At 37.5% G+C, this 27,081-nt stretch overlaps 1 protein-coding gene across 4 annotated transcripts in view; it reads left to right on the forward strand.

Moving 5' to 3' along the window:
• The window catches only part of ZNF462 (zinc finger protein 462), a 152,977-nt gene extending 127,059 nt beyond the window's left edge, over positions 1–25,918 (forward strand). For all 4 annotated transcript variants that reach the window (XM_032240276.1, XM_032240279.1, XM_032240278.1 and 1 more), the window contains exons 11-13: positions 15,477–15,609; positions 21,738–21,861; positions 23,092–25,918. In XM_032240276.1, the coding sequence (XP_032096167.1) occupies positions 15,477–15,609; positions 21,738–21,861; positions 23,092–23,299 (465 nt within the window). In that variant the 3' untranslated portion in view covers positions 23,300–25,918. The remainder of the gene's footprint in view (positions 1–15,476; positions 15,610–21,737; positions 21,862–23,091) is intronic.
• The last annotated feature ends 1,163 nt before the right edge of the window (positions 25,919–27,081 follow it).

Here is a 27,081-nt window from a genome sequence, read left to right on the forward strand (position 1 = left end):
TGCAATTGCAAGTTGTCCTGCCATAAACATGCGTGTGCAAGTATCTTTTTCGAATAATTACTTCTTTTCTTCTGGGTAGATACCAAATAGTGGGATTGCTGCATCAAGTGGTAGTTCTAGTTTTAGTTCTTTAAGGACTCTCCACACGGTTTTCCATAGTGGCTGTACTAGTTTATATTCCTACCAGCAGTGCAGAAGTGTTTCCTGTTCATCGCATCTGTGCCAATATCTGCTGTTTTTTTATATTTTGATTATGGCCATTCTTGCAGGAGTAAGATGATATCGCATTGTGGTTTTGATTTGCATTTCCCTGATTATTAGTGATGTTGAGCATTTTTAAATATGTTTGTTGGCCACTTGTATCTCCTTTTGAAAACTGTCTGTTCATGTCCTTAGCCTACTTTTTGATGGGATTGTTTGGTTTTTTCTTACTGATTTGTTTGAGTTCATTGTAGATTCTGATATTAGTCCTTTGTCAGATGGATAGATTGTAAAGATTTCTCCCATTCTCTGGGTTGTCTGTTTACTCTGCTGACTGTTCTTTTTGCAGTACAAAAGCTTTTTAGTTTAATTAAGTCTCAACTATTTATCTTTGTTTTTATTGCATTTGCTTTTGGGATGTTGGTCATGAAATTCTTGCCTAAGCCAATGTCTAGAAGGGGTTTTCCAATGTAATCTTCTAGAATTTTTATAGTTTCAGGTCTTAGATTTAAGTCCTTAATTCATCTTGAGTTTATTTTTGTATAAGGTGAGAGATGAGGATCCAGTTTTATTCTCCTGCATGTGACTTGCCAATTATCCCAGCACCATTTGTTGAAAAGAGTGTCCTTTCTGCGCTTTATGTTTTGTTTGCTTTGCTGAAGATCAATTGGCTATACGTATTTGGGTATATTTCTCAGTTCTCTATTCTATTCCATTGGTCTATGTGCCTATGTTTATACCAGTACTATACTGTTTTGGTGACTATGGCCTTATAGTGCAGTTTGAAATCAAGTAGTGTGATTGTAGTAGCCTGATTTCACACTGCTGATAAAGACATACACAATACTGGGCAATTTACAAAAGAAAGAGGTTTATTTGGACTTACAGTTCCATGTGGCTTGGGGAGCCTCACAATCATGGCAGAAGACAAGGAGAAGCAAGTCCTGGCGGAGGCACAAAGAGGAGGAAGACGCAAAAGCGGAAACCCCTGATAAACCATTAGATCTTATGAGACTTATTCACTATCATGAGAACAGTATGGGGGAAAGTGCCCCTGTGATTCCATTATTTCCCACGGGGTCCCTCCCGCAACACATGGGAATTATGGGGGTACAATTCAAGATGAGATTTGGGTGGGGACACAGAGCTGTACCGTACCAATGATGCCTCCAGCGTTGTTATTTTTGCTTAGTCTTGCTTTGGCTATGCAGGCTCTTTTTGGTTCCATATGAACTTTAGAATTGTTTTTTTCTAATTCTGTGAAGAATGATGATGGTATTTTGATGCACACTACAGTGAATTTGTAGATTGCTTTTGGCAATATGATCATTTTCACAATGTTGATTGTACCCATCCATGTGCATGGGATGTGTTTTCATTTGCTTGTGTCATCTGTGATTTCTTTCAGCAGTGTTTTGTAGTTTGCCTTGTAGAGATCTGTTGCCTCCTTTGTTAGGTATATTCCTAAGTATTTTACTTTTTCTGCAGCTATTGTAAAAAAGATTGAGTTCTTGACTTGTTTCTCTGCTGGTCACTGTTGGTGTATAGAAGAGCAATTGATTTGTGTATATTAATCTTGTATCCAGAAAGTTTGCTGAATTCTTTTATCAGTTCTAGGAGATTTCTAGAGGAGTCCTTAGGGTTTTTTAAGTAAATGATCATATAATCAGCAAATAGTGACAGCTTGATTTCCTCTTTACCGATTTGGATGCCCTTTATTTCTTTCTCTTGTCTGATTGCTCTGGCTAGACCTTCCAGTACTATGTTGAAGAGGAGTAGTGAGAGTGGCTGTCCTTGTCTTCTTCCAGTTCTCAGAGGGAGAGCTTTCAACTTTTCTCTTTTCAGTATTATGTTGGCTGTGGGTTTGTCATAGGTGACTTCTATTACATTGAGTTATATGTCCCTTGTATGCCGATTTTGCTGAGAGTTTTAATCATAAAACAATGCTGGATTTTGTCGAATGCTTTTTCTGCATCTGTTGAGATAATCATGTGATTTTTGTTTTTAATTCTGTTTATATGGTATATCACATTTATTGACTTGTGTATGTTAAACCATCCCTGCATCCCTGGTATGAAACCCATTTGATCATGGTGGATTATCTTTTTGATATGTCATTGAATTTGTTAGCTAGTATTTTTTTATGGATTTTAGCCTTGTGTTCATCAGGGGTATCAGTCTGTAGAGTTTTTGTGTGTGTGTGTGTGTGTGTGGGTTACATCCTTTCCTGGTTTTGGTATCAGGGTGATGCTGGCTTCATAGAATGAGTTTGGGAATGTTCCCTCTTTTTCTATGTTGTGGAATAGTGTCAAAAGGATTGATACCAATTCTTCTTTGAGTACCAATTCTGGTAGAATTCTGCTGTGAATCTGTCAGGTCCTGGAATTTTTTTGTTGTTAGTGGTAATTTTTAAATTACCATTTCAATCTTGCTACTTGTTATTGGTCTGTTCAGGGTATCTAACTCTTTCTCATTTAGGCTAGGAGGGTTGTATTTTTCCAGGAATTTGTCCATCTCTTCTAGGTTTTCTACTTTATTTGTGTAAAGGTAGCCTGGAATGATCTTTTGTATTTCCATGGTGTCAGTTGTAATATCTCCCATTTCATTTCTTAATGAGGTTATTTGGATTTTCTATCTTCTTTTATTGGCTAATCTTGTTAATGGTCTGTCCATTTTATTTATCTTTTCAAAGAACCAGGTTTTGTTTCATTTCTCTTTTATATTGTTTTTTGTTTGTTTGCATTTCATTTAGTTCTGTTCTAATCTTGATTATTTCCCTTCTTCTGCTGGGTTTGGGTTTGGTTTGTTCTTGTTTCTCTAATTCCTTGAGTTGTGACCTTAGAATGTCAATTTGTGCTCTTTCAGCCTTCTTGATGTAGGTGTTTAGGACTCTGAGCTTTCCTCTTAGCACTGCCTTTACTGTGTCCCAGAAGTTTTGATAGCTTATGTCATCACTGTTGTTCAATTCAAAGAATTTTTTATTTTCATCTTGATTTCGTTTTTGACCCAATGCTCATTCAGGAGCAGGTTATTTAATTTCCATGATTTGCATAGTTCTGAAGATTGCTTTTTGGAGTTGATTTCCAGTTTTATTCCACTGTGGTCTAAGAGAGTGCTTGATATAATTTCAATTTTCTTAATTTATTGAAGCTCGTTTTGTGGCCTATCATATGGTCTACCTTGGAGAAGGTTCCATGTGCTGTTGAATAGAATGTATATTCTATGGTTGTTGGATGAAATGGCCTGTGTATATCTGTTAAACCCATTTGTTCCATGGTATAGTTTAAATTCATTGTTCTTTTCTTACCTGTTTTGATGACCTGTCTAGTGTGGTCAGTGGAGTATTGAAGTCCCCCACTATTACTGTGTTGCTGTCTGTCTCATTTCTTAGCTTAGACACAGTCTTTGATGTAATATTTTTACTATGCCATATGATGTTCTTTAATTTTTTTCTCTTCCTCATGGTTGACCAGCTTATTAAGTCCAATGAGCGCCTAATTGAGGCTAAAGAATTGGCATTTTCAGCATGCCTAATGATTCTCATGTTTGTCTCAATTATTAGGTTTATAAGACTCATGCTCATTACTGAGATAGCATCACATTTTTTCCTCATTTTCTAGTCTTTTTTCCCTACCTGATGAGTGTAAAATGCAGTTCAAATTTTTGAAATAATTCTCCATGTTTTGTAAATAAAGATGGCAGTGCTATTGAAACTGAATTTGTGGCTGTCAGGCAGCAGAATTACATGCTGTCTAAAAATTGTCATTTGTTAGGGGGGAAGATATACAAACACCTGATTTCAGCATTCGTGAGAGAGGTATAGGATGTCAGTATACAATATACTAAAGAGAAGTATGCTGACAATTCAAATACAAAAGTCAAGGGCCATAGGGCTAAAACAAGAAACTAAAGGCATGAGAATTGGAAAGGAAAAAATACAACTTTTTATTTATAGACAATGTAATTTTTATAGGTAGAAAATCCACAGAATCTACAAAAAAGCTACAAGAACATGAATGAGTTTAGCAAGGTTGCAAGATATAAAATCAATATACAAAAATCAATTATCTTTCTGTATATTAGTAATGGGCAACCTGAAATTGAAATTTTAAAAAGATCAATTTCATATACAATAACATCAAAAGAATAAAAGTTTTAAGAATACATTTAACATGAGAATTATACACTGAAAACTACAGTGTTGCTGAGAGAAATTTATAAAACTAAATTAATGCAATATGTTTATTAATTAGAAGACTCAATATTGATAATTCTTTTCATGCTGATATATAGATTCAACATAATCTCTGTTGAAATCCCAGTAGGCTTTTGGGGGGTAGAAAGTCACAAACTGGCCCTAAAATTTATATGGAAATGCAAATGACCTAGAATAGCCTAGTGTAGAGAAACAACAAAATCAGAGGATTCACTCATCTTGATTTCAGTACTCACTATAAACTGACATAAGGTAGACACATAGATCAGTAGTGCGTAAGTGAACGTCAAGAAATAAACCCTCAAATATGTGGTCAGTTGATTTTCATAAAAAGTGTTAAGGTAATAGGGAAAGGATGATTTTTTTTAAATGGTGCTGAGACAATTGGATTTGTGTATGCAAATTATGACCTTTCACCTTTAAAAAATCAAAGGTCATAATCTCTATGCAAAAATCCAATCAAAATGGACCATAAACTTAAATGTGTGAGCTAAAACTATAAAACTTTTAGAATAGTAGAATATTATATAACCTCGGGTTAGGGAAAAAAAATTGTGTATGATGCAAAAGTTATGGACAACTGAAAGAAAAAAGAAGACGCCATTAAGAAAATAAAAAGGCAAGCAACAGACTAGAAGCAAATATTTGCAAAGTAATTATCTAACAAAGGGCTTTAACCAAAATATTTAAAGAAATCTTACAACTCAATGATAAGAAGATAAGCAGCTCAGTTAAAAGTGAGCACAAGATTTGAATAGATACCTTACCAAAGAAGATAGATATGCAAATGGAAAATGAGCACATGAAAAGATGTTCAACTTGATTCACCACTGGAAAATACAAATTAAAACAATAATAAGATTGTCCTCCCCCACCACTAGCCAGCATGGCTAAAATTAAGAAGGCTGATAGTCTCAAAGTGTTGGCAAAGATAGGACAAACTGGAATCTCATATTGCTGGTTGGAATGTAAAATGGCATAGCCACCTTGGAGCAGTTTGGAATTTGTTTATAAGCTAAACGTACACTTGCCATCTGACCTATTCATCCTAGCTTCACATAAAATGGATGGATAAATAAAATATGGCATAGCCATGCAATGGATTATTACTCAGCAATGAAAATGAGCTACTGATACACTTAACAGCATAGGGGAATCCAAAAATGTGAAGTGGACAGAAGCCAGACATAAAAGACGACATATTATATGATTCGGTTTATATGAAATTTCTAGAAAAGGCAACTTGGTGGAGATAGGAAGCAGCTCAGAGGTTACTTGGGCCTGGAAGATGGGAGCAGGGATTGATTATAAAGGATATGAAGGAGCTTCTCAGAGTGATGAAAGTGTTCTTAAACTGGATTGTGTGAGGGCTGCGCAAATGTATAAATTTACTAAAAATCATTGAATTGTTTACTCATAATAGATAAATATTATGGCAGGTAAATTATACCTCGATACCTAAAACAGATGCAAGTTTCCCATAACCCAACACACAGTAGGTCCTCTTTAAATGACAGTTTCCTGTAGTCTTTTTTTATGAATTTTATTCTGAGAACAACTATATCAACAGGATACCCAAGATCTGGATTAATGTGGACTAGACTTAGCAATTGGTTCCAAACAGGGATTTATCTTTTTTTTTCCCCAATAAAACAGTGCATTGCTCATTATATTCTTCTACAAACAGCATTAGGTGATTTCTGTTGTGGAGAGAATCTATAGAAGAAACTATAAGACTGAAATTATTTTCAGTCAAAGGATTTCACTAAAAAGAGCTGAACATTCAAAACTGGACTTCTGAATTCTGCCTGCCAAGGTTGTAAACCTCAGAGACATCTGTAAAGATTGAGACTATATCATTCATGGACGGGACGGAATCCTGGTAACAGCAAGAAAGGTCTTTAAAGCCAAATATGCCATTCCATTTAAGAACCAAAATCTCCAGGGCGCTCGATTTAGGCTGCCATGTTTATCCTCAGAAGCCAGAGTGCAGAAGGGATAACCATCAGAACCCTTATTTTATAGGTAATAAAAAGAATCTTTCCTCCTAGATCTTTTTCTTTGTTAGTAATGAGCAAGGAATCACTTGTAATCTCCTGGGATCTAAAGTAAACAGTGTAGGGTATTTGAAATTTTATCTTTTTCATCCTTTGACTCCCTGTCTGTTTTTAATCTCACGTGGTTCTCTAGAAAGTTGACTAGCCTAGTCTCTCCCTCTCTCTCTCCTCCCCTTTCCCTTCCCTCTTCTTCCTTCACTCCCTCCATTCTCTGTCCCCCCACATCCTCCCCACCCAACACACATATGAATTATCTACCAATAATGCCCTTTATTAACAATGCCAGTGAAAGATGAAGACAACATTTTTTCTTTTTTGAGTCAGGGTCTTGCCCTGTTGCCCAGGCTGAGGTGCAATGGCTCAGTCATAGATCACTGCAGTGTCAAACTCCTAGACTCAAGCAATCCTCCAACCTTGGCCTCCCGAAGTGCGGGAATTACAGGTGTGGGCCACTGTACCTGGCCTAAGACAACATAAAGTCATGAAGAAAACCAAACCTTGGACTTCTCACATTTAGAAAACACACATGCTTTTTTTAAAAGAAAGTTTAAGTATATGCAATACCTTGTTAGTGTTCTTTATAGTTCTGAAGTCTCTTTGCTGGTTTAAGGAACATAAAAATATATTATCTCTAACTTGGTCTGCTCGTAAAATTGTCATGTTCAGTATATTAAATTTAGAAGGATAGTCTATTCAGGCAATACACATTCACTAATTGAATTTACTTTGAAATGTTTTTAATTTTTTATATAAATGGAGCCTCAGGCAGCTGAACTCTTAAGAAACTCATATCTTACTTTTGCCAGTTTGAGGGAAACAGCAAAACATGAAGCTCAGAAGGAATCATCAACATTTTAGTTATTCTAATAAAATTGCTCAGTTTTTTTGGACTAGCGAAATCCACAGTGGGGGGAAAAAAATTCCCATAGGACATATGTTTCCAGGAAAGGAAATGAGAATTAAATGAAAGAAAAATCTTTCTCCAAAGATTCTTCCCATACAAATCATAGGAAGAATTTTTCCCAAATTCTAAAACACACCTTTGGCCACATTTTTTTTTGGATTGCTTTTTATTTCTGAGCTAAATGCTAGCAGCTTTAGCCTTAGCGACTGCAAGCTGAAGCCTTCTCTAGAAGACTGTGCCATTTCATTTCTGCTTTCCCTCATGCCGTTCTGCTTCTTGATTTGTTAACCAAAGCTCTGTCTCTTCTATGACAGAGAAACCAGAAGTGGATTAGCAAGTAGTGTGACCATTTTTTAGAGGGGTGTGTCTGGCAGAACCTTAAACAGTATTTCTCACATAGACATTTGAAGATGTTCTTTACCTGTACCTTTGAAACCATCCACTAAACTCCCCAGTCAAAATTATTTGTCCCAGCTTCTAAGCTTTCATAGAACCTTTCTTCATCCTTTGTAAGGCATATTTATATATCTCACCTTTCTTTCAAAATCTAACCTAGTGTCCAGCATACAGTAAAGCCTCAGGAGTTGTTTGTTAAATAAATCAATACGTGAAATCAACTTTTCAAATACAAAATTTTAAGTATCCTGTTCAAATAAGCAAGTGGCAACATCCATTAGCATCTTTACCCTCTGCATTTTGGATCCAGGAGATTGGCCACTTCTCAACTGGCCGGCCACAAAGCTCTGAGCCTTTCTTAGTGATGTCTTTCACCTAGCTTCCTTGAGTACTTGTGTCTGGAATTATGCTGAGTTCCTCCAAATAAGTGATTTTTTCTGCACTTTTGCTAAGTTAGGTTTTCTGATTGTGACACAGTGATTGCAAAAGAAAGTAGATATCTTCCTTGACTTCTATGCTCTATATCCTTCTGGGTACTCTATGATCCTTTGTTTTTAATATTCTTAGACAGGCTTTTATTTTGAAAAAATTTTGAAAGGATGCTACTGCTCTATCCCATCACATTTTGCAACATAACGTTATTATTAATAGTTTTTCTTCCTTTTTCCTGTGTTCAGCCAGTATAACCATGGTAGTTTTGACATATTTTGTGAGTAATTTTGCATTTCTACAGATGATTTGCATTATAATGGGAAAAGCTTGAGCTGTGTCATCTGGAGATGTGAGTCCTAACTAATCCTAGCTTTTTCACTTACGTGTTCTGTGCTCTTCATCTACAGATATTGACAGCACATTTACGACACAATTGTCATAAGGGTTAAATGATACACATAAAAACTACTGGAGGCATTTTTAGCACATAATGCATATTTGATAAGTATTGAAACAAAATCATTTAGAAAGTGTCCGTTTTTATTCTCTCATTAACAAGCAAATTTATTTCATGGGATGCAAATCTTATGGCAATATTATGAAGTCTTTATACTTTATGATCTCTCATGGGTTTTAATGTTACTGGTAAATTCAAATAGCATTTATTGCGTGTCAAGTGGATGACCCTGCGCTGAGCCTATAAAGCTAAATAAGAAATGGTTGATACCCTGGAAGAGTTTATAAGCAAGTAGGTGAGACAAGCTTAAACAAAGAAGCACAGTTCAGCATGTTACATGCTTGAGAAAAGGTAGCTTTAAAATTGGGGAGAAGCACAGTGCCCAGCAAATACAGTTTCACGGCTCAGGTTTCATAGAACTTTAATACTGCCTAACTGGTTTGTTTGGCCGAATACCTTTTCTTTTTTTTTTCCCCCAGCTTTATTGAGGTATAACTGATAAATGAAATTGTATGTATGTAAGGTATACAATGTGACCGTTTGGTGACCGTTTGATATATGTGAAGAAAAGGAGAACCCTTGTGCACTCTTGATAGGGATGTAGATTGTGACAGCTGTTAGAGAAAACAGCATGAAAGTTCCTCAGAAAATTAAAGATAGAACTACCACATGATACAGCAATCCCACCTCTGGATAGCTAACTAAAGGAGGCAAAATAAGTGTCTCACAGAGCTACTGCACCCCCATGTTCACTGCATCAGTATTCACAATAGAATAGCCAAGACATGGGAGCAGCCTAACTATCCATTGATGGAAGAATTTTTAAAAAGTAGTGCATAAATACACAATAGAATATTTTTCAGCCATAAAAAACAAAGAAACTCTATCATTTGGGACAGTATGGATGAACTTTGAATATCTTTCCTTGAAGCTTTTACAGCAACTCTAATTGAGATGCTCTTATGAGAATTCAAGATTTTTTTTACTTGCACTTTTGACCATCCTGCTGTAAGAGATCGTAGAGACAATACTTTGCTGAATCTTTCTCCCATTGATTTCTTCCTCTCATTCCCATTCTGATTTTTAAAGACAGGCAGAGACGATCTGCCTTTTGAGTAGACCACTTGGTAAGTCAGGGGTTGGCAAACTATGGTTCATGGACCAAATCTGGCCCACCTCCTGTTTTTATATGGCCCACTCTCTAAGGATGGTCTTTACATATTTTAATGATTGAAAATTTTTAAAAAAAAATATAATGTGAAATTATATTAAATTCAGATTTCACTTTCCCTAAATAAAGGTTTATTTGAATGCAGCCGTGCTCATCCATTGGCTTACTGTTTATGGTTGCTTCTGAGCTACAATAGCAGTTGAATAGTTGTGACAAAGACTATAGGGTCCCGAAAGCCTAAAATATTTACTTATCTGACCCTTTACACAAAAAGTTTGCCAGCTGGTGTTTTAAGTCATTCAGAATCTTCACAGCACTGCACATTCTTTTTAACATCAACATGCAGTATTAGGTAATATGAGCATCCTGGTTAGGTGCCTCTTTTTGAAGGTATAAATGTTAAGTAAGGGAGGCAACCTTGCAATTAAAAACTCTGGAAACATTAAGTGAGCTTTCTCCATCACAATCTCTCCTATTTGATGCCTGCAGTGTAATCTGAAGACAAAGGGTTCAGTTCCATTCTGTTATTAACAAGCATGTTTGTATCAGTCTTCTATCAGACTGAGTTTGCTACCCTAGTACAATATGAAAATGCATGTTCAACTTGATAATATTTGTAAATCACATATAATAATTATTGCCTTAGAATATGCCAGAAGTATGGAAATATATGCTAAGACCAGATCCAAACCATTTTACTGAATGATTAAAAGCCAACAAATAGACAAAGCTTGAACATTGAGTGTGGAAGTGGTGTTTCAGTGTCCTCACTTCAGGGTTAAAGGATAAAACATTTGGCACCAGATATAGGTAATGGGGAGGAAGGCAGCAAATCACACTGCCACGTATGTACCTATGCAACAATATTGCATGTTCTTCACATGTACCCCAAAACCTAAAATGCAATAAAATAAAAATAATAATAATAATAATAAAAAGGAAATAATAAAATATTTTTTTCTTGAAAAAAAAAATTTGGCACCTCTTCTCACTTTTGTTTATTTATTTTTTGAGTTGGAGTCTTGCTCTGTTACCCAGGATAGAGTACAGTGGCATGATTTCGGCTCACTGCAACCTCCACTTCCCAGGTTCAAGCAATTCTCCTGTCTCAGCCTTCCAAGTGGTTGGGATTACAGGCCACCACACCTGGCTAGTTTCTATACTTTTAGTAGAGATGGGGTTTCACCATGTTGGCTGGGCTGGTCTCAAACTCCTGACCTCAAGGGATCCACCCACTTCAGCCTCCCAAAGTGCTGGGATTATAGGTGTGAGCCATTGCACCCAGCCCTCATCTCACATTCTCATAGGACAGATGACTTCACCAACTCTGGATTCATGGCCTTCACAGGGCACCTTGAGTGAGTGGGCATTCACAAATAGCTTTCACAGGAATAAAGATCTGTATATCGTTTTCTAGTCTGAATGATTATGTATCTGAAAAAGCCACCCTTCAAGAACATATATGGCTCCTTTCACCTACAGAAGGCTGCAAGGAACCAGGTTCTAAATCTCAAACTCTTAGGCTTGCTCTTTCTCCCTTTGTTGTGGACCTTTGGGGAAATGATAATAAACTCATTCTCATCTTTAGAGGAAAATACTGTATTTCTCTCAATATGTCATCTACACCATCAAGAAGTTATTCAGATACCCACCAATCTCCAGGACCAGAAAGTACTGTCATCAGTTCAGAAATAGATGGGAGCTTTTATAAAGTCTATACCTTTTGACTTTGACCCTGTAATTTCACATCTGGAAAGTAAGCCTATAAAATTAAAGCCAAGCATGAATAAAAGACTGAAATACAAAAAGATTTATTACTGTTTGTAATAAATATTTTTAATGGTAAGAAGCCAGAAATGATCCACGGTAAATTCATACAGGAATGAATAGTCAAGTAAACTATCACATATCCACTTGATGAAATGCTATGTAGTGATTAAAAAATACATTTATTCAGAGAATGATGAGTACACTGTACCAGGCATGAAAAAGTAGGATATACACCTGTTTGTTTTAACATGATAAAAGCAATGTAAATAATCTACGGATAGAGAACAAGAATACAAAACTACAATAATTCATTAACAGTTATTATATATAGGTAACTGGACTTTAAATGAGATTTTTTTTGTATTTTTGTAAATTTTTTTGTGAATGTTTATATAAAAGAAACTTTTAAGTGAAAATGAAGGTGTCCAGTAGCCAGGGGACAAGAATAACACACCCTCTAATCTAGACACTATGCTGACTATGTGGGGGTTCAGCTGTAAGTAAGACTCACAGCAAGGCTTTCCTCATAGTTTGTAGCTGTATTGGGGAAGTGCAGGCCATAAACAATTCGTTACTGAATGGGGGTGCTCTCAAAGGGGAATGCAGAGTGCTGTGAAACCATGGAGCAAGAATATCAAGCAGGAGAAGTTTAAGGACGCTCTCCCAGATGAAATGACGGAAGCGGGGCTAGGAGATTAAGGAGTCAACACATGAAGCCAGCAGGCAGAAGAGAGTTTCAGACAGGTGAGATGGTGGAGGGACAGACTCCTCAAGGGCATGACCTCAGTAAGTTCAGGGTGGTGGGAGCAAGGAGGAGCTTGGAGAAGATGTGCCAGAATAACATGAGAGCCGGCTGTGTAAACGACAGTAAGAAATTTGTATTTCATCCTCAGGGCAAGCAGAGACTGACACGAAGAGATTTAAATTTTTTCAAAGATTGCTTTGACCACACTAAAGAATCAGATACAAGAAGGGACAAGATTAGGTGCTGGGAGACCAATACGGGAGGGGAAGGGGCTTGCAATAATCCAGGTAAGAGATGATAATGGGCTCAGGAATGCAGAAAAGAGTCTTCCTTTTGTGTTAGGATTAATATTTGGATGGATGGCTTGGGGATTTCAAATACCGTCATAACCCAAAACAATAAAGAGTTTTTATTTTAAAATCTTCTAATTACATAGCAAAAATTTTAGTTCTCATTTTTAAATCTTTTAATTGCCTAGCAGAGATTTTAGAAATCTTCAGGACCAAATAAATCCTGGGTTAGCCTGGGATGAACATCATACTGTGAAAATGTCATGTACTATTTTAAAATCGTGCAGAATTTAAAATGTTAACAGTTTTCCAGTGAAGGGATGATGGTGCTGGGAAAATGGACAAATACAGTCTTCAAAAAAAACCCAGAATGAGGGGGGGGAAATAACATTTGGTTTGGTGACAGATCTCCTTCTGTCACCAAGAACGCCAAAAGAAGCAGGGGTTCCAATGTGGACCCCAGGGGCTGACACACAACAAGTCAGCCTTCCAGGAATCCTTGATGAATGAATGAATGAATGGATGAATGAATGAATGAATGAATGAAAACAACTGGCTTAAAGCAGATGTTTGAAGATTCTGTTTTGGTCTTCTTGGTTTCATTATTTTTGTTTCATGGTGACAGCCCACCCCTCATGTCCTTTACATGTATTTGTAGTTTCCCTGATTACTAATGATGAGAAACATGGGAGAAAGTGACCCAGGAAAGGCTGCCTTTTATGTACTAGTCACTTAAAAATACTTTTCTTCAAATGTATGTAAAAATTAGGCAAATTGGAACTTTGCCCACTTTTATTGAAAAACTAGCAAGCCAGAAAACTTTTTATTCAAATATTTATCATAAATGCTATTTGGCTAAAATGTAGACTCTGTGACTAAACATAATTTCGTAAATATCCATTTACAATGCTTATTGTAAGCATTTCCAAAAGCCAAAACTAGAAAAGCCTCACATTCCCAGAAAGGGGAAGGAAATTACATTTTGGGGGACTGTTGTGTTTCAAGCATTATACTGACCTCCTTTTACAAATAAAGTTATCAGGGACATATATTGAGTGATTTATTCAGAATCTAGTGGTTAATGGCAAATCCTAAACTTGAACTCAGGTCTGTCTGACTTCAAAGCACATGTTCCTTGTGCTATTCCATTTTGCTCTTATGTCATAGAAGGAAATCAGTGAAAATGTTAAAGCCCTAGTTAGTAAGACGCTACAAGCAAAAGTCCTTTGGAAACCGTTACTGTGGACTTAGAGGGGAAGAAAAATAAATCAGGATTTGGAATTGACCTGTTTCTCCTTTTTCTTGCCTTAGTCTCTCCATTTTTAAAGCTTTTTTAATTGAGAAAAACAAAAAGTTGCCTTTCCTGTGTTTAGTGTTGAGATTGTTCTCTACATCTTGTCCACCCTCGTGTTGAGTTGTTTTCGAAGTTAACTAATTTCATGAAGCTCATTGTTACAGATAGATCAGTGTATTTTTTCTCTTGTTTTAAAAGGAGTTTTTTCTCTGAGTTCTTCTCCTTCTGAATGCTACCTATGTATTACAGGATGTTCTTGGGACAGTATCTTGCCTCAGTGTCTTAGACCTGGTACTCTGAGGCTCCTTACATTTGTCACAGTCAGTGATGATGTTCCCATCTCCCAGGCACAGGGAATTGGTGTTCACCAAATCTTAGTTCCAGTCTGGTCCCAGAGAATATTTTGGACTTGTCTTGTAAATTATCTCTTTCCTCTCCTGTGCCCTCTTACCACTCTGTCTCTACTGTGGCAGCTGGGGAAGTCCGCCTTGGAATCTGATTTATGATGTCTGTCTTCTCTCTTCAACTCACTGTGAGCCTCTGGAGGCCAGAACCAGGTCTCAGTCATCTTGTGTGTCCCCACCCCAGGCCTCCAACGAGGCAAGCATAACACCACACATAGAGGCATAGCCCATGGCTGTCTCTTGGCTTTAGCCCTGTACCAGCTTGTCAATTCTGATATTCTAGGCATGCAACTGGAGAGCTTCTGAAAAGCGATTCATGAAGAAGGTAAATTTTGTGCTACCATTGATCTGAGAACCCAAAATGGAAAATCATTAAAAACTTTTCTTAGTGTAAATTTTTGTTTCCCTCTAATGATATTTTGAAGAAAGCTTGGATTCCGACATTATTCCAACCACATTTTACCTAAATAGAAACCAGCCATAGTTAACACTTTTAAAGGGCTTTTAGGGGTTAGTTATCTAGGTTTTTTACAGATACTCCCACCCTCAATATATAGGCTGTGGGTAGCTTCAAAAACAGTAGTAACACTAACAGTAGTAATATTATCTTCCATTTAAACTCGAGTTAAGGATCAGATAGCTATCATCTGGTCTAACCTGGGACACCCCACAACACCCTGGTTGATGGGATCATGGTAAAGAAGGTTGTATTGTGTCTCATGCTGGTGGCCAGCATGCTTGCAGAACCTCTTCACCTGCAGAAGTATTTGAAACTTGAGTTCTTATGAGAGTTACACCTTTGAATTTAACTAAAATACACCTGTTTTGGATATTTATACTCTAGGCTTCATCTTACTTTTGGTCTCCTGCATACTATAGCTCATGTTTCTTCACAGGTTTGGTAATGCAGGTCCAGGGTGCACAAGTTCCAGTGAAAATGATGGAATGTGGGAGCAAAGGGCAGCTCCATCTTCAAAAGTATCAAAATGAAGAAAAAGACCTCTTGGGCCCCTGGGTTGTTTGGTCCTGGTTCTAAAACCACAGTCCTAGGAAAATGATGTTGGAAAGATCTCTACATCAAGGAGAACCCCATTTGATCTGCAGTTTATTATTCCATCATTTGTTTGGGCCTTTTTCAGGTAAGCCGTAACTTTGAGCTGGTTGGACGGGTTAACTTGGATCAGCTGGAACAGATGAAGGAAAAAATGGAGAGCTCCAGCAGTGATGATGAGGACAAGGAAGAAGAAATGAACAGCAAAGCTGAAGACAGAGGTTAGTCTTATCCTGCCCTCCCAGTCCCAGATGGTATCTGGCATGTCCGTGGTGAGACAGAAGGGAGAAAGGAGGTTGCTGTAGGAATAACAGAAGGAATGATCCTTCTTAGTTAAGTAGCAGAACAGACTGACTTAGGAAACACATAAAGGGCTGTGTCTTTGTAAACTATTACCAGCTATAGAAATGCCAAGGAAAACAGACATTTTCTCCCTAATTATAGATATATGTTTGTTGAAAAATAGATGGCAGTGATTCATTTTTAATAAGGAAAACTGGTACCTAGGGAATCTTTAGAATAAGGACAAGCAGACAGCAAGATGGATGACACTGTAGAGCTATAGAGGAATGAGAATGAACTTCCAGTTGAATGCTTATTTAAAATTACTGCTGCTAGGGCACACACACACAGTTGGAACTGTAGGGGAGACTGCAAAGAACTTGAGCCCCTGCCCCCTGATGCCCCTCTGTGTGGCCCTTTTCTTAACCCACTTTGTGCTCTGACTTGCTTTGTAAAGAGAGAGAAAGAGAGACCACCTCTTTCATTCAACTTAAAATTTACAGAATACACTGGGGAAAGTTTTGTGGGACTTTGGTACTATTTTTCTAACTTCCTGTGAGTCTATAATTAATTCAAAATGAAAAAATTTTCAAAAGTGTATTTAGTTGTAGATATACATTTATGTGATTCAGAATTGGTTTTCTATATTGTTTAACATAGAATATTGTGGAAAACCCCAGACTATGCATATAAGAATATAGGCTGGGATATGTTACTTTAGTTATTGCAGATTTATCAAAAGCACGTGGATAATATAAACATCAGAAATCAACATTGCAGATATCAACCCAGAGATGAGAATAGTACAAGTTGCCATTGCTGAGCACCATTAAGTGCTACCCTCAGTGCTGGTGTTTTTTATATAACATTTTTCTTTAATCTCATGGACCGAAGAGGACTATACATTTAGCCTGCCTGAATTTGGCTTCCAGTTCTGCTACTTACTATCTAGATGGCTTAGGGTAAATTATTTTATCTCGTTGTACATTCATCATCTATAAAATAATAACAATAATTACAATGAGAATAATATCACCTCCCTCCTGAGATTGTTTTAAATTTTTTTAATTAAATTAAAAATGTCCAAACATCAGAGTTTGGACATTTTTTATTTATTTATTTATTTATTATTTTTAATTGATAAAAATTGTATATATTTACGATGTACAGCATGTTTCAAAATATGTATACATTGTGGAAAGTTAAATCAATCTAATTAACATATTCAGTACCACACATACTTGCCATTTTTTATGGTGAAAACACTTAAATCTCCTCTCTTGGCAATTGTCAGGTATACAATATGTTGTTATTAACCGTAGTCACTGTTGTACAATAGATCTCTTGAGCTTATTCTTCTATGACTGAAATTTTGTATCCTGTGAACAACATCTCCCCAAACCCCCAGCCCCTGGCAACCACCATTCTACTATCTGCTTATATGAGTGTGACTTTTCTAGATTCCCCATGTAAGTGAGATCATGCAGTATTTGTGCCTGCTTCTCTGTTCCTGGCTCATTTCACTTAACATAATGTTCTACAAGTTTATCTATGTTGTCACAAATGACAGGATTTCATATTTTTTAAGGCTGAATAGTATTTCATATGTGTATATTCCACATTTTCTTTATCCATTCCTTTATTGATGGACACCTAGCTAGATTACTTACCTTGGTTATTATGAGTAACCCTGCAGTGAACATGAAAGTGCAGATATGTCTTCAATATCCTGCTTTCATTTCCTTTGGATATACCTAGAAGCGGGATTGCTAGATCAATATGGTAGTTCTACTTTTAATTGTTTGAGGAACCTCCATGTTTCAATAATGGCCGTACTAATTTGCAGCCCCACCAACAGTGTGCAGGACTTCCCTTGTCTCCACATTCTCTCTAGCATGTTATCTTTACTCTTTTTGATAATAGCCTTGTAACAGGTGTGAAGTGATAGCTCATTTTGTGGTTTAATTTGCATTTCTCTGATGATTAGTGATGTTGAACATATTTTCATATGCCTGCTGGTCATTTGTATGTCTTCTCTGGAGAAATGTCTACTCAGATCCTTTGCCGTTTTTTAGTCAGGTTATTTTCTGTTGAGTTGCTTGATTTCCTAATATGGCATGGGTATTAATCCCTTATCAGATGTATGGTTTGCAAATATTTTCACTCATTTCATAGGTTGTCTGTTACTGTGTTGATTATTTCCTTGGCTATACAGAAGCTTTTTAGTTTGATGTAATTCTGTTTATCTATTTTTGCTTTTGTTGCTTATGCTTATGAGGTTATTTCCAAAAAACCATTGCCTAGACCAGTGTCATGGAGTTTTTCCCCCTTTGTTTTTGTCCGGTTGTTTTATAGTTTTAGGTCTTATATTCAAGTTTTTAGTTCATTTTGAGATAATTCTTGTATCTGATGTGAGATGAGGATCTAATTTCATTCTTCTGCTTGTGGAGGTCCACCTGTTCCAATACCATTTATTGAAGAAACTGCCCTTTCCCCATTATGTGTTCTTGGCATCTTTGTTGAAACCCAATGGACCATGAATGTGTGGATTTATTTCTGAGCTCTCTGTTCTGTTCTGTTGGTCTGTGTATCTGTTTTTATGCCTGTACCATGCCATTTTGATTATTATAGTTTTATAGTCAATTTTAAAGTCAGCTAAGGTGGTGCCTCCAAGTTTGTTTTATTTGCTTAAGATTGCTTTGGCTATCCAGGGTATGGTTCCATAGGTTGTTGTAAAGATTAAATGAGATAACACACAAGACCTTAGCCCAGTTTCTAGAATATAGTAATCACCTAATAAATGATAAGCCTGCAGTATAGGTGTTATTACTGTGATTTCACAAATGGAAAAATGAAGACCCAGAAAATTTAAGAGTATGTTCCAAGTAAAACCAAAACAAAAAAACATAAACCCTGAAGATCAAATTCAGTTCAAATTTAGGTCTTCTGATTCCAAAGGCAAACCCTCTTCTTACCCTACACACCCTTTCCCAATGTCTTGAGTAGTGTAATCTTCACTGAAGGGGACCTGGCCCTGAAATCTGTCCCTGGCCCTCGGGACTCGCTCTAAGGAGCACTTCTGCAGAATTTCTTTGTGTTTTCTGCTTGTTCTGCCTGAAAACATAAGGAAGCCTATTGGTGGGCTACTTTTCTCCAAGATAGATGTTCTCCGTTCCTTTTCCTGACTTGCACTCACCCTCCTACCATGATGCCAAGGCGAAAAGACTATGGGTTTGCAAAGGGGGGCTCCAGTTTGCCTCTTGAATCCCTGACCAAGACAGATAGCAGGAAATGACAGCCAAGGTACACTATCCTGTCAAAAACCCTGTGCCTACAGTCAACCTGAAAAACACACAGACAAATAAAACATCCTTAGGTTTTTTGTTGATTGTTAGGTTGATTGTTCTCATAACGTGAGTACTTTTATGAGTAGGGGCTGTATTAATCCATTACTTACAAGAATAATGGTTGTGATCAGAGAAGCATGGCTTTTTTTTTTCTTTTTCAGACCATTTCATGTTAAGTAATCATTTCACAATGATTTCTTAACATCTCTGCACTATTACCAGAGTTTTCTGGGAAGAGGATACTTTTGACAGAAAGATTCCTCTTTCTTCATGATGCTTTGTGGCCTTGCCTTTCTTTCTCAAGAAATAAATTATTTCTCATTGGATATTATTATGACTTTTTAATCTTTAAAGCTGAGCATGTGTGATTTCAAAGGTTATAAGCATTACCAAAGGAAAAAAAAAAAAACAACCTTTTAGGCCTCCTCTCCCCAAGACTCTGTATAAAAAGGAAAAGGAAAGAAAGAAAACTTGAATTTAAAAGATGGTGGCTGAGATGTCTGAGGGGCACCAGGCAGCCTTCCCCATTTTACCCTACTTGCCAGCCCCCTTCCACTTGGCACTGTGGCATGCCACTGGAGTGGTCTGGCTGGAAAGGACTTCAGGGTCTCCTCTTCTTACTGGGAAAAGTATAGCGTCCACATTCATGAGCTTCACCACATGGGGGAAAAAAAGCCCCCAGGGTGGAGAAGCACACATTCCTCTTAGAGGGTGGGGGATTTACATGAGTAACTTCCAGTCATGTTAATGGGAATTAAAGACTAAACCTTCCCTTCCCCCTCACTGATCTTGAAAGAGCAGCCTCCTTTGTCTCATCTCCTTTGAATAGACTGAGAATCAACTTTCCACCATCTAGGTATATTCTTGGCAAGAAGAAGAAATGCACACAATAGCCTCGGATGTTTCTGCCAGACATCTCTGCTTCTAGGAGCAGAGGGCGGGAGGTGGCTTGTAGGCAGCTCTCAGACTGGTGGAGAGCTCTTGGAAGTGTGGCCAGTGGCCAGTGGCCTCCTCCTTTGCGGGCAGAACTTATTATATGCCATTGGAAAGGACAGATGACTGGTTTCCTGTTTGCAGATTAAAGGTGAAGGAGCAAGTGTACCAGGAACATTATTCCTCTAGATGGCAATTTAGACTTTCATCAGACACCCTCAATTTAGGGGGTTCATAGCCTCACAACCACTCCACTCCCTACCTCCTTTCTAAATGCAAGCACTGGATTGAATATGGACACACTGCAGGTCCTGACTAGGAAGCTCAGGGGAGATTTGAAAGAGAAGAATCCAGGCATGAAGAAATCAAAATTAACCCAAGCAGAATCCTCCCTACCCCCTTCTCATTATACAGTTGGGGAGGAGTCAGGAAGGCATTCTGTTGATTTCTTGCCCAAGATAATCCCTGCTAAGGAATTAATGCGCAGAGCAGATGGTGCTGTCTCATTTCCAATGAAAAGAATCAAGGAAGATAGTCTGTGCAATTATTTTTAATGGCTTGTGTGGTGATCTTCTTAATTTGTGAGAAAATGTTTCATCTTTTGTTAAAACTGGCCCCAGTCACATAGCTTTTTGTGCTGAAGATTAAGGCATCACAGAGCCCCCCATCCTGTTGACATCGTCCTGAGAATCTTGTTAGATGGGGCATTTCAACCAGGAGGCATCTTCCTGTAATGTCTCGTCTGTGCGGACCAGAGTGATCAGAGTGTAAAGATGATCAACACTTCCCTGTGCGATGCCCTTACTTTGCAACACGACTGCAGAACTGGCAAGGTCCTGCCGTTTATTACCCACATGAAGACTTGGCCCTCTGTAGCATAATGAAACACATATGGGCTAGGAACTCAGGCTAACACAATGGCCATATAAGCTCTTATCTTTGAGTTTGCCAGGAGACGTGGCCTGAAAACAGCCAATCCACATTTATCAGACTTCTAGCATGTGCCCAGTACCATGGAGGAAACAAAACAACTAAGTCAATATTTGATGCCTACAACAGACGGTCCAGAAATGTCTGCCTATTCATGAATATAACCAGTTGAGAGGTAGATGCCGGGCAGCTGGCCAGGATCTCTCAATAGCTGGGGACATGTGTTCACATACTGGTTCCCACTTGTCCAGATTCATGTTCATGGTAGATTCTTCATTTGCATATCTCATTCAATGCACATAACTGCCCTGTAAGGTATTGATTATAATATCTATGTTGGATGACCACAAGTCATGAGCCTTCATCCTTACTTGGAACAAGTAGAAGGCCTAAGGTCCACAACACACAACCTGGTCCAGGGCTTTTGGTAGTCTATATTCTTTTTAGCAAACAAAGATAAACCTGTGTCAAAATGGAAATGAATAGATGCTAACCTGTGAGGCACTAATATAGATCATCACACAAGGGAAAGAATAAATCAGAAAAAATAATGCTCAGATTCCTTTGGAATGAGCAAGCGTCTCTTCAGTCAAGAAAGACCCAGATTATGTGATAGAAGCATTGGGGAGGTGAGGAGGAATGAGGTCTTGGGGCCCAAGAACTAGAAACAGTTCTTGAATGATATCCAAGAAATGCCCTAAGCAGGAAACCTAAGAAAAAGTAAGGAATCTGGAAATTGCTTTTACCGCATGGCATTCTAAGTGAAGGTAGGAGAGAGAGTATCCTAATGAATGCTGACTTATCTATTCCGCCAATTCCCACAGCACACAGGTAACACTTTGGCTTTCTCTTTGCAGAGCTGATGAGATTTTCTGACCACGGGGCTGCTATTAACACTGAGAAGCGTTTTCCATGTGAATTTTGTGGACGGGCATTTTCACAGGGCTCTGAGTGGGAAAGACATGTGCTGAGACACGGCATGTAAGTCGGGCCATCCCAAGGATGCTTTTGTCCAAAGCAAGAGGTAGGGAGGGAGGGGCTCTTGTTTTTCTTCCCCTGACAGTATGTATGCCCCTCTGTGTCACATTTCTGGGCCATGGGAGGAGAGGCAATTGTGAGGAGCCAAGTTTCTCCTTTTCTGTTGTTTTTTAAAAAATGGTCACCCAGTCGCAAGTCAAATGAGGAAAAATCATCTTCATGAATGACAAGTCCCACTCAAGCCCCTGTGCAGAAGTACAGTGTTTTCTCCAGCCAATGTCCCTTTAGTTTTCATTAGCATGACATTCTATAATAGAACGTGAATCGAGGTCAAAAGATCTGGCTTCTGTTCCTGCCTCTGTGACTGATCATTCCCTGTGTGGCCCTGAACATTCCCATGTCCTGCCTCGGGGACAGAGCCAGCTTCTGCCTGCCTCCCAGGTAGGTGAGAGCATACTTGTAAAATATTTATGAGATCCCTGAACATAAAATCAGCCCCTCAAAAAGGTACCGTTAGTCCACCAGACACAGAGAGAACGTAGGATATGGTCTTTTCAGGAGGAAATATGGCTTGTGTGGTGATATGAAGCCTGAAGCCTCAAGGGTCTAGACCTCAGAGAATGTAACCAAGCTTCCCAAGACATAGGTTCCATCTTCAGGTTTTTGCTTTTAGTTTGTTTTCATGATTTGTTTCAGGACCTGACAAATCTTTAGTACCTAAGTTACTCTTTTAGACTTAATAAATATGAATAATCTCCAAGCTTCTGGGTTCAGCTCATCACTTTGAGCATAAAACATTTCTTGCTATTACCACTTATGACTCAGTAGAGGAAGTGACATAATGTGACTGTGCTCATCTAGAAACAAAACATGGTATAATAAAAATATAGTATAATAATGGGATGCAGCCAACCACCATGGCACATGTAACAAATCTGTATGTTCTGCACATGTACTCCAGAACTTAAAGCATAATAAAAAAATAATAATAATGGATATTTCTGTAAGTTCAAATCTTTAAGATACAGAAATATATGACTTAAGCAAAACATATAGCAGGGATGGATCACTTGGATTTTTTTCATACACCCATGGCATTTGTTCAAAGGAAACCCCAAAGCTTTTACAGGATCAGGAAAATAAAGACACTTGAGGGCTTTTATTATTTATTTGTTTAATAAGAGAAATATAGATAAGTATACTCATCTGTATCTTCAATAAATGTTTTTCCAGGGCATTGAATGACACTAAGCAGGTGAGCAGAGAAGAAATCCACTCAAAAGAGATCATGGAGAACAGTGTTAAAATGCCCTCCATAGAGGAAAAGGAAGATGATGAGGCCATTGGGATAGACTTTTCCCTAAAGAATGAAACAGTAGCCATCTGTGTAGTAACTGCCGACAAATCTCTCCTGGAGAATGCAGAGGCCAAAAACGAATAAGCGTTTGGTGAAATTCTTAATCAAACCTTACTTGAACAGTGATGAAAAAGTGGGAGGGCTGGCTTGGGCTGAGAAGGGAGGGACAGAAAAGAGAAGACAGAACAAAGCTGCTTTTTAGGACTGAACAATCTATTTTCAAAGCACTGGTACCTGTGTGAGTGAGTATGTAAATTAAAGTTATTTAAATGGTTGGAATATGTGGCTCCTTTTCCATCACTACATCTTTTCTTCCGGATCTTCATCATGGAAGTTTCATTTGTTGCGGAATATGGAAGCACCTCCCAAGGGTACGGTGCACTCTGTGGTGGTCTTGGACAGTATGTGGAAACAGAAGCTCCGTGACAGTACAAGACTTCTCATTGGGGAGCAACTTTTTGACGCACAACTTTTGGTGCGTTTTTCTAGTTTTAATACCTTAAGCTTTTTCAAGACCTAACTGCAGCCGCTTTGGGAAAAAAACAAAAAACAAAAACAGAAAACAAAAAAAAGAAACTGCTTTGCATAAAACAGTCACCTGTTTCCTAGTACCTCAAACTTAACCAAGGGAACTCTCTGCATTTGTCAGTACTACCTGTCGTCGTTGTGGTTAAATGTAGAGAGAACTGCTGGGCAAGATGGTGAATGGAGAAAAAAAAGAGTTTTAAAGAAAGGAACACAAATTGTGCTTAAAATCCCCATGTGGGTTTTATTTCTTAAAATACTGTGATTTTTTTAATTATTTTAGTAAAAAACAAAACAAAAAAAAGAAACAGACTTTAATTATTAGATAACTGTTTGTGAATTGTCATCCTTTATTCCAGGTAAGCTGTTTATTAGTGTTCAACTATAATTTAGAATTTGGTAGATTCATGTGAGCTAATTTTAAGGTGGTTGTGGAGTTTTGTTTGCCACATGTTTATTTTCTATCAATTTGAGTGTTACAAACACAGCACAATTCAGTTTTTCATATGAATTGTTTTTTGTGTGTGTGTTGTTACTGTTGTTTTAATTTGGGGGCAAGGGAGATTTAGTTTTTTTGTGAATAGGAATGTTTTTATTTTAAACATGAAAATAACAAAGAAGTTAACTTTCTTTTTTTTTTTTTTTAATTTAACTAAAGAACCAAACTTTCGGCACAGCTATGCAGCTTGTGGGCCAGACGAGGAGGTCCTCCTCACCCTTTTGTTGCCTGTCAAATTCACGCATTATCCGTCTCACACAAATAATTTCTGTTAGGATTGGCTGGCTTTTGTGTGTGATTTTAAAATCTGTGTTTTGTTTCTGATGGCATTATGTTTTGTGGGGGGTTTTCATTTATTTAGGGGACGAGGGGATGTACTAGAATCCCATCCCTTTGGTGAGAGTGGACAAGAAATAACGTATATCCTACAAGGAGCCTGGAGAACTACTTTCTTTCTTTTCTTTCTTTTTTTTTTTTTTTTTTTCTTTAAATCTAGCTGCCAGCTGCTCTGTCCCCCATATCAGCTTTTTCAGGAGGGAGCAGCTTAGACTAAATCTAAGCCTACATTTATAATATGTTCTGATTGTGAACAAAGGGTTTCGTTCCAAAAAATAGAAAAGAACTTTTCTTGAAGCCTAGGTTTTAGAAGCCCATGTGTGCGTGTGCTTGGATGTGTGTGTGCGTGTGTGAGTGTGTGAGTGTGTGTGTGTGTGTGCATGTGTGAGTCCTTTGGTTTTCATGATTTTTTTTTTTTTTTTTTTTTTACTTGGAAGGGTTGTGGGAGGGTGGGAGGGAAGAAAGGGAAGGGGAATTGCTGAGATGACAGTGTCCCACACAGCTTCAAATAAAATCCATGGAAAGATGTTGCATTTGTGGAATAAGTGCTTACTTGAAAAGCATGTTCTTCTTTTATTTTCTACTGTTAAGAATTTTTATTTGTAGGATATTTGTTTTAATTTAATTTTTAAAGGGATGGGGGCCATGATGTGGAAACCAGAAAATGGGGAAAGTGTGAACTATCCAGACAAAGATTCATTTTGTGTCTCTATTTGTTTTTAATTGGCCTCATTTCAAATGTATTAAACAGTTCCATACCTGGATTGGGTGTTTGTAATGGTTACCAAAAAAAACAAACAAAAAGAGAAAGAAAAAGGAAAAAAAAAAAGAAAATAATTGTGACATGCTTTTATCACTACTTTATTTTTCAAATAACATGTAAATATTGTAATCCATTGGATTTTGTTTTGCTAACCTGTTAATAAAAATATGGGACCATTATCCTTTTAACAAGGCTAGAATGTCATTTTTTCTTTTTCAAACATATACCTGATATTTTGTGGCCGCACATTTTGGATGCATTATTATAATTCTGTTGACTTGTAATGACATAGAATTTACAACATTTTTTGTTGTTGTTTAATTTATACAGAGGACATTTTTTTCAGAGCTTGAGAGAAGAAAATAAATAGCAAAATGATAACCTATTGACTCCAGTAATCAGTGTTTCCCAATACTTCATAAAAGATAGGGAGACCCTGAGTCCTTGAAGCCAAGGGTTTAAAAACAAACAAACAAAAAAAAAAAAAAAAAAAAAAACACAAGTAGGTTATTCAAGTTGTTTGCAACATACATTTTGTAATGAAATGTGAGAAATTAATAAAGAATTTTTTTCACATGTGTCTATGTGCATCTGTTGTAAATCATTTACAGATACGATTACAGCTATGAAATCTAGAAATAATACAGCACTACCTTTCAGTGCTTATACACAAGAGATATTTTAAGCCATTGAATCTACATAAGTATGGAAAACAAAGGAAAAACCGAAATGAGGTTGAGCTGGGATTTTCAGATGTTAATATTTCTGCCTCAGGTATTCATCACCAACTGAGGGAGTTTTAGGGAGGGAATATTTTCCATCAAAAACGTGAATCAAAGTGATGTGTGAACTTCTGAAGGAGGAAGCGCCAGTGATCAAACATCATCTGGGGACCCTGAATCCACAAGCACAGTCACGTTAAGCTAACTGCAAGTCACACCCACTGTATAGGATCCATTTCATTGTTGCCCCACTTGCCTCATGAAAGCCTGAGCCACAGACTATCTTACTGTACATCCTGCAGCAGTAATTATCACGATTGAAGTTTTCTTTGAGCTACTCTGTTATAAAATCAATGGAAAAATTAATAGTCTTGAAGCCTAGAAGAAAAGTAAATTAAAATCAACAGCATTAATTATTAACTCAGAGCTGAGTTATACTATCTGCCTCTACCAGTGTTAGAAGTATGGCTCCTGGATCATCTGTTCGGCATTCATTCTAAAAACTTGGTTCTTACTCTCCCTCATCCCCATGCCTGTTACCCCTTCACCAAAGGAACATTGTTGCAAGAATATGTACAACACATTTGGAGGACACAGAAAATGATAAGTTAGGACCTAAAGGGAAAATGAGGATTGAGTAGCAAAGTGATGATAGTTGACAAAAAAGTATTTCATGAGGCCACACATAAGCCACACATTTGACCATAAGCTTGCTTGCTAGGCAAGGCAAAAACAAAGGATCAATCAATAAGATCTCATTCTGAGTAACTAGATTCAAATGCTCAAGAGATACTCAACCTTTTCTAGGACTGCGGGATGAGAAGTTTCTCCTATAGTTTTCGGAAAAGAGAAAGTGACTTAATGGGCTTCAGTGTGATACAGCTGTTCTCTCATGGTATCCATGAAATATTTTATGAACAGTGCTTTTACTCAGTTCATGTCTAATCCATATTCTCACTTTGTTTTATGTAAAAGAAATGGAATTTATTGCTATATAAGTCATGATAGGGGCTGCAACAAG

Source organism: Sapajus apella, unplaced genomic scaffold (assembly GCF_009761245.1).
Source record: "Sapajus apella isolate SASKATOON/1434 unplaced genomic scaffold, GSC_monkey_1.0 scaffold46, whole genome shotgun sequence".
In the NCBI taxonomy this organism is placed as follows: Eukaryota; Metazoa; Chordata; class Mammalia; order Primates; family Cebidae; genus Sapajus; species Sapajus apella.